This window comes from Centroberyx affinis, unplaced genomic scaffold (genome assembly GCF_046629955.1).
Source record: "Centroberyx affinis isolate AG114_WGS23_722 - 3 ecotype Tasmania unplaced genomic scaffold, CSIRO-AGI_Caff_v1 ptg001125l_1, whole genome shotgun sequence".
NCBI classification, from domain to species: domain Eukaryota; kingdom Metazoa; phylum Chordata; class Actinopteri; order Beryciformes; family Berycidae; genus Centroberyx; species Centroberyx affinis.
In genome coordinates, this window is record NW_027279664.1 from 90038 (window position 1) to 102139 (window position 12102).

Consider the following 12102-nt stretch of genomic DNA (forward strand, 5'->3'; position numbering starts at 1 on the left):
ACATAAAACCTATACTAAACATTGACCTTCTCTCTCAGTGTATATACATGTATAAATGCAATATTATACATGTTTATACATGCATAGATTTATGTGTGTATGTCAAGCAACTCTCCGCCTATGCCAGGGCCGTCTCTCTTCCCTAGTGAATATTCTCACTTCTAACAGTTTGGAACCTCTTTTGCTTCTCTGTTTTTGTGTAGGTGTCTATAGTCAGCCTTGTAGCTAATGCGCTGGGCTACTCCGATCTAGGGCCCATTAAATCACTCAGGACACTAAGGGCCTTGAGACCCCTCAGAGCCTTGTCACGTTTTGAAGGGATGAGGGTAAGATCCAAAGCTAAGCAGCTGATCCTTCCGCATGCCCATTCAACAGTTTAAAGCATGCTAGAACTGATCCAAAAACAAAACAAACCAAGAGGATAAAAATTCCAAAGTCATATTGGGGGATTTTTTTAAAAACAGGAAACGAAAGACAAGAAGTCACCTTTCCATGCACAATCCTGTACCATGCCTTTGTTAGAGCGAAAGAACAAGTCATGATGCAGCTGGGAGATTGAGTAAAGTAACATTAAAGTTGTGTTACCAGCAGAACAACATGTATTTCAATTGAATTCTGACACAAAAAACAAATCTGAGAACGAATTGATTTGCTTCATAATAAAAAATTACCCAAGAGAAATAGAAATGTTTTTCACAAAGCTGCCTCATCACATAAGTGACAAACTAGAAATTCAATTACTTCATCTTATTTGTTTTTTTTTTTTATTTGTGATTGGCCAAAGTAAAGTGAATGCGAAATTGGTCAAAGCTAACCAAGTCAAACTTACATGCCATCTCATAGAGCATTTTGAATCAACAATTAGCTGTTCATTTGGCCTGATTCTCAACCACTGCTTTTAATCGAGAAACCCCCCCCCCCCCTCCCCTCCCCTCCACATGTCCCCTGCTCCCCTAACCCCCCTCCCCAGCTCACACCATCCCCCAATGCATCTGGCACAGAGAACAACCAGCAGGAACCAGGGAGCAGCAGCACGCCAAAACCTCTGCCCTCCAGTCACACCAAAACTCTCCTGACAAGATGGCTGCTAAACAACCGGTCAGAGGAATCTGTCACATTCTGTAATGGCAGAATCAGTAGCGCAGATTCAGCAGCTTACAGAACAGAAACCGTTTGCCTTGGCAGCGCCTCTGGTTGCTTCAGCCATCTCTTCCTAAAACGCACAGATCCGATTGGCCCTCTCTGTGACTGGTGGTAGTGATGGGTTGCGCCTGGTTGTTGTCACCTGTAGTCCCTTGTTTCTCTCTTTCTCTCTCTCTCTCTGCCTCTCATTCTTTCTTGATCTCACTCTTTTTTTCCCCTCTCTTTCACTCTTCTTGGACTGGTTGCCTTGTCTTCTAGTTTAAGCTTCTCCTCTTCACCTCAGTCCCTCCCCACCTCCCCTTCAGCCCCACATGTGCAGCACTGTGCAGCACCCACCCCTCCCCTCCCCTCTTCCTCCTCCTCCTCCTCCTCGCACCCCCTTGTCCCTCCACTGCTCACTCCATGTCGACCCAGTTTGGCTGGGCCGGACCGCTGGAGGGTCACCACACTCTCTCCTGCTTGTCCAGGATCTATCTGCATCAGGGACTGAGACAGAAACCACACACTCACATGTTGTGGGTTTGGGAGGAAAATATTTGTTAAGCTTCTGCCAGTGTCAGCACTTTGGGTCAAACCATCCCACTGACTGATCTGCTAACAGTCCATTCTGGAGGCAAGCCCAGTCAGGTTGTTCAACGTAAATTAGGCCTTCGTTTATGCTTGAACACGGTCCAGATATATTACTTGTAATAATTCTATCACTTTGTTTTTGGCCTGGGGGCAGAAGCTTAGGAAATATGCTAGGCTGCCATTTCACACAAGGCATTATTGCTGTCATGTCATGGCACCACACAGCGCATACAGCAGGCCCTGGCTTCCTGTTGCCTTCCACTCCCACGGGACGTGAAACTGGGAGGCAACAACGGGCCCAGTTCAACTCTGTCTTTGAGTTCTGGGTCTGGGTGGGTGGTGGCCCATAGGTTGACTAGCACTACAGCGTTCGGACAACACTCTCAACCCTAGACAGACAATGTGTCTCCCCACTATATTATGTCCCAAAAATGACAGACCGGCAGGTGAAGAAGACATGTGCCAAGCACTGCAATTATCTAGAGGGTTGATTGATCATAAATGAATTGAAATTCCATTCATAGTGAAATCTCATTCATACCAGATATCCAGCGGCTAAAATGTGATGCCGTTGCGTATGAGCAGACATCAACTCTTTTAGGCCCTGGATAAACTTTATGGATGCTCTTATGAATGTGTCGACAAAATTGAATAGGTTTGATTCTTTAGTTTGTTTTTGGAAAACAAAACTAGACTGATGTCATTTTTGGGGTTGGAAATCATGGCACATTTGTTTTATCAGGGTGTATTAGTGAAATGCCAATGCCCCTATGAATTACCACATTCATTGGGTGCATGTGGTAAGAGAGGTGAGGGTGGCCCAGTAAAGCAAGTGAAACAAACAGAGGAATTTGATCCTGCTGTACCAATTTATACTACAATGTCTATGTTCATCAATTGAGTTGCCATTTTGTTTGAACTGAAAATGGAAATTTGAGGTCAAAGCAATAAATAAATGAACAGGGAAGTACATGAATGGAGAGATGACACCATATGAAAGAGATTCTGGAGAGTTAGAATGCTGAGAACTTTTACATCCCCGCTGATTGAGTTTTATGGCACGATGGTTCGCAGAGGCCAATGCAACTCAACAGCGCCAAGCGAGCAGTGCAGCTTCAATTGGACACATTGCACTGCTTAACATGCAATGATCATGGGCTGTTCTGACTATGTACTTTGCTCTCTCTTTCTCTTATGCTGCTTTGTAATCCCATTCCTACTTTTTGAGCAATGCATCGTACAGGAATGACACAACCACTAGCCATCCTTACCCCAGTTTCAGTATATCCCTTTTTACCTAACCAGCTTCTTCTAGCTTTTAATTGCATCCAAAGCTTTTGAAATGACAATGATTTGTCCTTCTTTTACTTTGCCAGTGTAGTGCAGCCATTGAAGGCGTTAGTCATCATGGGGACTTTGGATATAATCTCTGAACCCCAAGTTTTTCAATGACCCATCTTCACTAGGATCAAGCCGACACATACAGTAGGAGCTACAGACCAATAACGCCAATAACTTGTTGTTTTAGCCTCATAGGCTTTGGTCTCAGCACCAGCCATATTGTGCTGTAGATATTTGTCAGATACAGAACCGATACAACCCATATAAATGCCAGAACGGCTTGTCAGACCCGCAAGCAAGTAATGTTTTATCCATTATCTCTTTAGCCATTATCTCTCTATCCACACATTTCTCTATCTATTTATTTATTGATTTGAGCGGTTCTTGAGATTGCACAATGCCATGTAACACGCATGTACTATCTAATTGCCGATGCACATTATGCACTTTTGAAAGCCATTTTCCCTCTTTTTGAGAATGCTTTCCATACAGCATGGCCCAATTCTTTTTCAAACACTATGAATCTTTGAAAGCGGTTCAATTGTACCTCAGATAGAGCAAACAGTCATTCTCTCAGCGGGTGCAGCGTCCTGTGGGGGTAAGTGGGAGGTTCAGCACACTGTGAACTATGATTTGTGTGTTTTTGACATAATAATCTACAGTATGTTCGAAAGACATCATTTTCAATTGTCTACAAATTCAAATCAACCACAAAGCCGTTTTCCTTTAATATTTCACATATGGCTAGTTAGAATCTTTTAACACTGTGCCTTCCACACACCACAAGTGAGTTTAGATGTTAACAACCTGCGAAGGTCATGCACACGCTGAGAGAATCGTGCTCTAGAGCTCCTCCCTGTCTGTCTGTCTGTAATGAGGAGGGAATATGGCTCCACAAACGAGTCTGCAAAAGACATGCATGCTCAGCTGTCTGCCTGAGAGCTGCTGGTCGGCCTGCCTAACACCGGTAGTGAGCGGTCCACTATGCGCTGAGCTTATTACTGGCTATGATGAATCTATGGGAAATTGGATTGGATTGCTAGAAAGGCCTAGACTTTTGGGGTGGTGGTGGGAAATTTACTGTAGGTGATTGTTTAAACTGCTGTAGTGTTAATATTGTTTGATTTGGGCTAGTTATGGAAAAGGGTCGGTAAGACTAAGAATATTGATTGTCTAAGAGGGTTGGGTGGTTAGAGTGGACACTGCATAGTGGTATGGCAAACACTTGTAATTAAATTATTTTATGACATTGTAAGCTTTATAAAACCACAGGGAAGTGGTATGCGTGCACGTGTCTGAGTATGTGTGTGTGTGTGTGTGTGTCCGTTTGCCTGCGTGTGTGCGTGTGTGCGTGCGTGTGCGTGTGCTCGAGCATCCCTTAGGCGATTCTAGCCGCATGCTTCATCAGATCAAAGAGCGTCTCAGAGTCACATCAGTGCTGCTCTAATTAGAATGGGACTGATACAGCTCTCCTTCCTCCTAATCCTCCACACTTCAGTATGCACATCACAGTGGCGTGCAGTGCTTGTTTTCTAGTCGGTACGGCCACGAGAAATGATAATAGGATCGAAATGCCACTCTTTTCCTGAGCGTTACCTGTAAAAATAGGTTCAATAGCATTTCCAATAGCAAGTGTAATGCCATAGCAGTATGCAGTGTCTCGTCGGAGGGGTTGAACGCACTGTGTTTGTTTCCAGGTTCTCACACTGTCATATCCTGTCTTCCCTGGTCTGGTCTAGGTGGTAGTCAACGCCTTGGTGGGTGCCATCCCTTCCATTATGAATGTGTTGCTGGTTTGCCTCATCTTTTGGCTGATTTTCAGTATCATGGGGGTCAACCTGTTTGCGGGCAAGTACTACTACTGTTTTAACCAGACGTCAGAGGAGTACTTTGACGTGGACGTGGTCAACAACAAGACCCAGTGCATGGCCCTCATTCACCAAAACTTTACTGAGGTCAGGTGGAAGAACGTCAAGATCAACTTTGACAATGTGGGCGCCGGCTACCTGGCCCTGCTGCAAGTGGTGAGACTTCCCCTCCTTCTCTCCACTCTCTCTGACTCTTTTTTTTTTTTTTTAACTCACCTGTTAACTTGGTTGCTCTTTCTCATTTTCCTGTGCACTTTTCTCAGTTTTTCGTTTTTCGCTTTCTGTGCCTCACCAGATGTTTTATTCTCACTTGTCCCTCCATTTGCTTCCACAGTGCTCTGAGGCCGTTTTGCGTGCGCTGTGTATATTTTTTATGATTGTGTTGCTTTTTTTCCCGCACCCTTTTCTTCATCTACTTGTTTCTTTCCATGCACAAGCTCTACCACAGGACACACATCAGTTTCGGTTTGAGTTTGAGTATTCTTTGAGGATTCCCATAATTTATCATTTTCTTGGTATTGTCTGTTTTGGGTTCTCACAAATGTATTTAACCGTGTTTCTGTTTTGAAAGGCTACATTCAAAGGCTGGATGGACATTATGTACGCAGCTGTAGATTCCAGACAGGTATATATTCCTTCTGTCCTCAATATTTTTGTAATTCTTATTATCTCCTAATACAATATACAGTATAACAGTACCTTCCACACTGTGCGTCTCTCCCAGGTGGAAGACCAGCCCATCTATGAAGACAACATCTACATGTACATCTACTTTGTCATTTTCATCATCTTCGGCTCCTTCTTCACCCTCAACCTCTTCATTGGTGTGATCATTGACAACTTCAACCAGCAGAAGAAAAAGATAAGACCCTTTCTGCCTCTTCACCACTTTTTTTTTTTGCATGCTGCAGTAGTTTCCGTTCAAAATGCGTTGGAATATGATTGTAACCAAATCTGTGTGCATCCCTTTACTTTGGGGGTCAGGATATCTTCATGACAGAGGAACAGAAGAAGTACTACAATGCCATGAAAAAACTGGGTTCCAAAAAGCCACAAAAACCGATTCCTCGACCACAGGTATCACTTTCTCAGGGTTACTGATATTGAATCACTGTTAAGATTTAGAAGTGATGCGTTTTGATTGAAACCTCAATCGTCAAACTCTCCACGTCTGTAGCTCCGGATTAATCTTGATTTCATCGCCATTGTGTCTTCTCCCCTCTCAGAACAAGATCCAGGGCATGGTGTTTGACTTTGTGACGCAGCAGGTCTTTGACATCTCCATCATGATCCTCATCTGCCTCAACATGGTGACCATGATGGTGGAAACGGACGATCAGTCGGATGAGACGGAGAATGTCCTCTACTGGGTCAACTTCATCTTTATCGTGGTCTTCACCACGGAGTTCGTGCTCAAGCTCTTTGCCCTTCGCCACTACTACTTCACCAACGGCTGGAACATCTTTGACGTGGTGGTGGTGATCCTGTCTATCGTGGGTGAGTGAGGGAGGAGGGAGACAGGGTGCAGTTGGGGGGGGGGGGGTCACTTCTAGGAGAGTCTGTTAGTTTTAGATCAGGGTTAATATCATCCTAATATCATCCTGGCAAAGGTCTGGCCAAGTGAGACTAATATCATCCAGAAAATAATTAGTTTTTTACTTTTTATATAATTCATTGAGGTTTTTCTTGTAGGTCAGTTTGATCTTGATTGAGATTTAGACAGATAATCCATTTATTTCACCAAAGTCTCAATGCAGACTGTAGATTAAGATGTTCACACAGACTCAGACAGTCAAGGTGGTCAAAATATGTGGTTAAAGCATAATTGCTGACTGTATTCTCTTTTCCTTTTCTTTTATCATTCCTTCCTCTCCTTTCTCTTCTTTTCTTTACATTTCTTTTCTTTTCCATTCTCCAGGTATGTTCCTGGCTGACATCATTGAGAAGTACTTTGTGTCCCCGACCCTGTTCAGGGTGATCAGGTTGGCTCGTATCGGCCGTATCCTCCGTCTGATCAAAGGAGCTAAGGGCATCCGGACTTTACTCTTCGCCCTGATGATGTCACTGCCAGCCCTGTTCAACATTGGCCTGCTGCTCTTCCTGGTCATGTTCATCTTCTCCATCTTTGGCATGTCTAACTTTGGCTACGTAAAACACGGAGCAGGCATAGACGACATGTACAACTTTGAGACCTTTGGTAACAGCATGATCTGCCTGTTCATGATCACCACGTCGGCAGGCTGGGACGGCTTGTTGCTGCCCATCCTCAACTACCCGCCAGACTGCAACCCGCTCTTGGAGAACCCCGGCACGACGGTGAAGGGCGACTGCGGCAACCCGTCAGTGGGCATCTTCTTCTTTGTCATGTACATCATCATTTCTTTCCTCATTGTGGTCAACATGTACATCGCCATCATCCTGGAGAACTTCAGCGTGGCCACGGAGGAAAGCGCCGACCCGCTCAGTGAGGACGACTTTGAGACCTTCTACGAGATCTGGGAGAAGTTTGACCCCACCGCCTCCCAGTTCATTACCTTTGCCAAGCTGTCTGACTTTGCGGACACACTGGAGCATCCGCTGCGTGTGCCAAAGCCCAACACTATTGAGCTAATTGCCATGGATATGCCCATGGTGAGCGGCGATCGCATTCACTGCCTGGACATCCTGTTTGCCTTCACCAAGCGTGTGCTGGGTGACAGCGGCGAGTTGGACATGCTGAGGCAGCAGATGGAGGAGCGTTTTGTGGCAGCCAACCCCTCCAAGGTGTCTTACGAGCCGATCACCACCACCCTCCGCCGCAGACAGGAGGACGTCTCCGCCAGGATCATCCAGAACGCCTACCGCGCCCACCTCATCAGACGCGGCATCATCTTCAAGCGGCAAACTTTCACCAACAATAAGCTTGAGAACGGCGGGACCAACCAAGAGAAGAAAGAGAGCACGCCGTCCACGGCCTCTCTCCCCTCTTACGACAGCGTGACCAAACCCGACAAGGAGAAGCAGGAGGAGAACGAGGAGAAGGGGGGCAGGAAAGAGAAGGACAGAAACCAAAAAGATGAGCGGGAATCCAAGTGTTAGGGTTCAATGACTGTAATCCAATAAGACATAGTGAGAAGAGACTCTGAGCCCAAACCCCAACAAATGTACAAAAAGTGATCATTTGCAAGTAAAAAAACAACAAAAAACACACAAAAAAATGTTTACAGACTCAAATACATCTGAGGTAACATGGTTTCTTATGTCGTCAAAGACAACCGAACCAAACACAATCAGTTTACCATGGAACTTTGCTGCATAGTGACCAAGTTCTTAGAAATGAGGAACAACCACAAGAAATAATGACTTACAGTGTGCTGGCCAATGACACACATTTCTTTGGGGACCAACTGCCAAGGGACAGAAATCTCTGCTAAATGATTGGAGAGTTGCAAAATTCCTGCCACCACCAAGCGTGGACCCCCGCAGCAAAGGTCCTCCTCTACGGGATTGGATCGCACAGATCCCACTAGAACTGTGTTAGCAGTCTAAGGGAGGCTCTGTAACATTGATTTTACCATCTTTATCAAGGAAAAAACAATAATCAACCAAGCAAGTTTAGCTAGGAAGGAAACACTAGCGAGGGAGGGGGAAAACCCAGAACAGTAGACAAAGTTTTTTTGTTTGTGCTGAGTATACTTGCATCTTTACATTATTTGAGCAGCAAAAAAAGATAACATTTAGCCCATGTCACTAGTCTTTTCATCTCCTCTTTGTTATACTGACATTGAAAAAGACATTTTCTACATGGGCTTTCACACTGACCGGGTAGGGGGTCATTAGTCATTGTTTTGACTTGGGCTGAAGGGGACTTGCTCAGACCGAGTTCCAGATAAATAATAATTATTGTGCTCGTTCAATGCATAGAAATGACTTGCATGAAGGCATGTTTTGATCAGGAATCATGCATGAGTAATCATAGTCCACAAGACACTAATTCTCAGACCACTGCAGTGGCTTGACTAGTTTGAGGCTGTCCACTGGGGAAATTATGAGAACTATAACTGGAAAATGAAGATTATGGAAAATGATCTATATAGAATATTGGGGAATGATAGTGGGATGATCCTGCCCTTCACCAGTTTTGCTTTTCAACTGGCAGATCTTTTAATCCAGCCCATCATCAGAGTTACAGGTGAATGAAGGATGTAAGCACTCAGAGGCAAATGCTCAGTCGGAGTGTGCAACAACACAAACTAGAAAGGGTTTTTTTGCTGCTCTGAATGTTAAGAGTATAGTAGGAGTGAAGAGTATTAGGAACCAGACTATCCTCACGTCGAGGATGCACAGATTTGGAGCGCCATTTCACTAGTCCTGAACCAAATCTGGGGCTTACATCTCTTTGTTTACTCACATGCATCCAACAGTCATTTTCCTTACCTGTGGTCCCTGTTACAGCAATGAGAGCAGGTGAAGTTTCACGCCAAGGAATCCATATCTGGCACCAGCGAGGGCTTGGTGTGCTCAAGTGTCAATAGATATTCCCCTCTAATGCTTTAGTTCCTGGGGAAAGGACAGCAATAGGGTTTTTGCTTTTGTTTTTTTTGTTTTTTTGGGGGTGGGTGGGAGAGCTTGAAAGAGCTGATTGAAATCCACTTTCTAGGTAGATACATTAGACGTTACTTTCACTGATTCCTTTCATTACAGTTCCTCTTTTGTCTTCTGTCAGTTCCCCATTAGGATTTCGCACTGAGTTGTGTCTCTTATAGCCTTTTTCAGACACTTTGAGTTGCCAGCTTTAGAAAAAAGAAGTCATGAAGTCCTTCTCTGATGTCCTTGTGATGCAATCATTCTCAGAAAAGGCTTTGATCAGTGAGAGTGTGACGCTGACCATCTGAAACAGCAGACTTAGCAGAGAATATCACAAGGACATGCCTTGTCGCGCCCAGCATGTATGTATGGTAGGTGGATGGCCATGAAAGGTTTGTGGTTTTGGACTGTAGAACAAAATGGACTGAGTTTGATATTTCAGGGAGGTGGGTGGATGATAAATAATACAGTACACATGGACCAATAAAGAGGTAGAGCCCCTCCCTTCAGGGTTTTAGACTGACTGCCATGAGAACCAGAGAGAAACCGAGAGAAACAGAGGAGCAGGGGAAGAGAATAGTGCTGTGGTCTGAGTCGGAGTGCTGAAAGTCCCATGTTTGTCAGTGTACCATTGTGCTTTTGTGGGACCTCTTAAACACTGTGTGGTGTTGGACCCAGGCTCGCACCATCTTTTCACACACTTTGCAGGCTTTCAAATGCTGTCACCCGCTTCAGAAGAACCTGCCTGAGATGGAGGTAGAACCGCTACACTTGTCAAGATAGAACATCAGTAGGCCTCACATCGACGCAGCTACGTTGTACAATAAGCTTTGTGGGTCTTTTTCATGAAATACGAGGCTTTGTCAAGTGGTAGACGAGACACAACTGCCTCCTTAGGTATATCTGCCGTTTCTTTTCTACACAGGAGTGATGGTCCTATTTACAAGTGGATGGCCGGACATATATCTGGCATCCACAGTCACACCACTAATGCCATTTGGTGTGTTTAACACTGCCTGTACCAGAACCCCCTGTCTGTAACAATACCTGAGGTCTGTTTACAATATGAGGTCTCCGAATCAGTTTGGCTGCTGCACACTGAAACCAAATACATTCCCAATGAGAACCACAGGAGGAGTGAATAACGCCATCCAATTTACCCATGTTCATCTTGGATGTAATGTTTTAGAATGATACATTCACACTTGGAAAAAAAAAACACAAAAAACAAATATATGTACAGTGCAGGCTATGATGTAAATGGCACAATCGCTGAAAAAGAATGAACTTTTTGAGAGAAACTATAAATACTGTATTATATTCTATTATTTTATCGGCATGCTTTGTTGTGTTTTTTTGTAAATACGGAATTTTAAAAAGTTACTACTAATAATCAAAAAATGAATAATAACAATAATATAGAATGGCTTCCAGCTATGCCCTTTGTCACATTTGTTACCTTTTGGATTTTTTGAGACACTTTTCACTTTGTTGACGGAAATTGAATGAAATATAGATATTATATAATACAAAAGATATATACATGTATACATATATGTCTATATGTATATACATTAAACAGAAGAACACTGTTTGTCACATTTGATTTATGTGCAACACGTTCAGTGGATGTCTAAAACTGGTTGGTCCAGCACCCTTCTATGTTGGGGAATAGCTCATGTGCGATGTTACTGGAGCTGCTTGCCATGGATTGTAGCCTGATCATGATGAAAGGAAATTGTTACCAGCACATTTCTCACTTAACTGTCATATCTCTCACCTGCACTGAATATACAGCACACACCCACAGTCACGGACACAGACACACACAAGGACACAGACAACTGACTCTCCTCACTGCCCGCCAACTGAACCAGTGATCTGTTCCTAGAGGGAGTCAGCTGGTGTGACTGACTGCCTCGTCCACGCTGAAGACGGCTCCGAGCCCCAGGGCCTTTCCCCCCCTCTCATACCCACACATCAGTGCCGTTACAGTTCAACACGCATACGACAAACTTCTTGCTTCTCATCCTCACGTTTCTTTTGTTGAACGGTTTGTTTCTAGTGTTGTTCCACTCAATGGCATGTGCCTTTTTTCTGCTTTTTCTGCGAATTTGGACGACGATGCCACACTTTAAAAGAAAAACAAACAAAAAAAAAAATGTTTCCAAACTGTGGAGGGTGGGGGTTTGGGGGTGATAATATGGAGCACAACATTAATCAGGGACGTCAAGTCAGAAATACTGCCGGAGGATCATCCAGACACCCCACTTCATCTTGATATTCAACAGTGTGTGTGTGATGTTAACAGAAAAACAGCTAACTCAAAAATGTCCTGTTCTTAGTGCTATGTGTGTCACCCACTTGGCTTGTGAAAAAGCAGCTTGCCTTCTATATTTCTGTTCTTTCCATCTGAAATTTATTTTTGTATCAATATTTGATTATAGGACTCATTCTTTTTTAGCATGGTTTATTATGGGCGTTTTTTCTTTTCGCTGAAAAATTAAAAAGTGCTTTTCAAACTGTTGTTATCATTTGACACCGTGATAAAAGAGGATATACAGTACAATATGATGGTGTGTTGCACAACCACTTGGACTCTTAGTAAGAACAT

At 43.9% G+C, this 12102-nt stretch overlaps 1 protein-coding gene across 4 annotated transcripts in view; it reads left to right on the forward strand.

Annotated features, from left to right (window-relative positions):
* The window catches only part of scn8aa (sodium channel, voltage gated, type VIII, alpha subunit a), a 37991-nt gene extending 29991 nt beyond the window's left edge, over positions 1–8000 (forward strand). For 2 of the 4 annotated variants that reach the window (XM_071523843.1, XM_071523844.1), the window contains exons 20-26: positions 204–326; positions 4794–5078; positions 5494–5547; positions 5647–5784; positions 5895–5999; positions 6149–6419; positions 6841–8000. In XM_071523843.1, the coding sequence (XP_071379944.1) occupies positions 204–326; positions 4794–5078; positions 5494–5547; positions 5647–5784; positions 5895–5999; positions 6149–6419; positions 6841–8000 (2136 nt within the window). The remainder of the gene's footprint in view (positions 1–203; positions 327–4793; positions 5079–5493; positions 5548–5646; positions 5785–5894; positions 6000–6148; positions 6420–6840) is intronic. The other 2 variants (XM_071523845.1, XM_071523842.1) reach the window with 1 other exon arrangement.
* The last annotated feature ends 4102 nt before the right edge of the window (positions 8001–12102 follow it).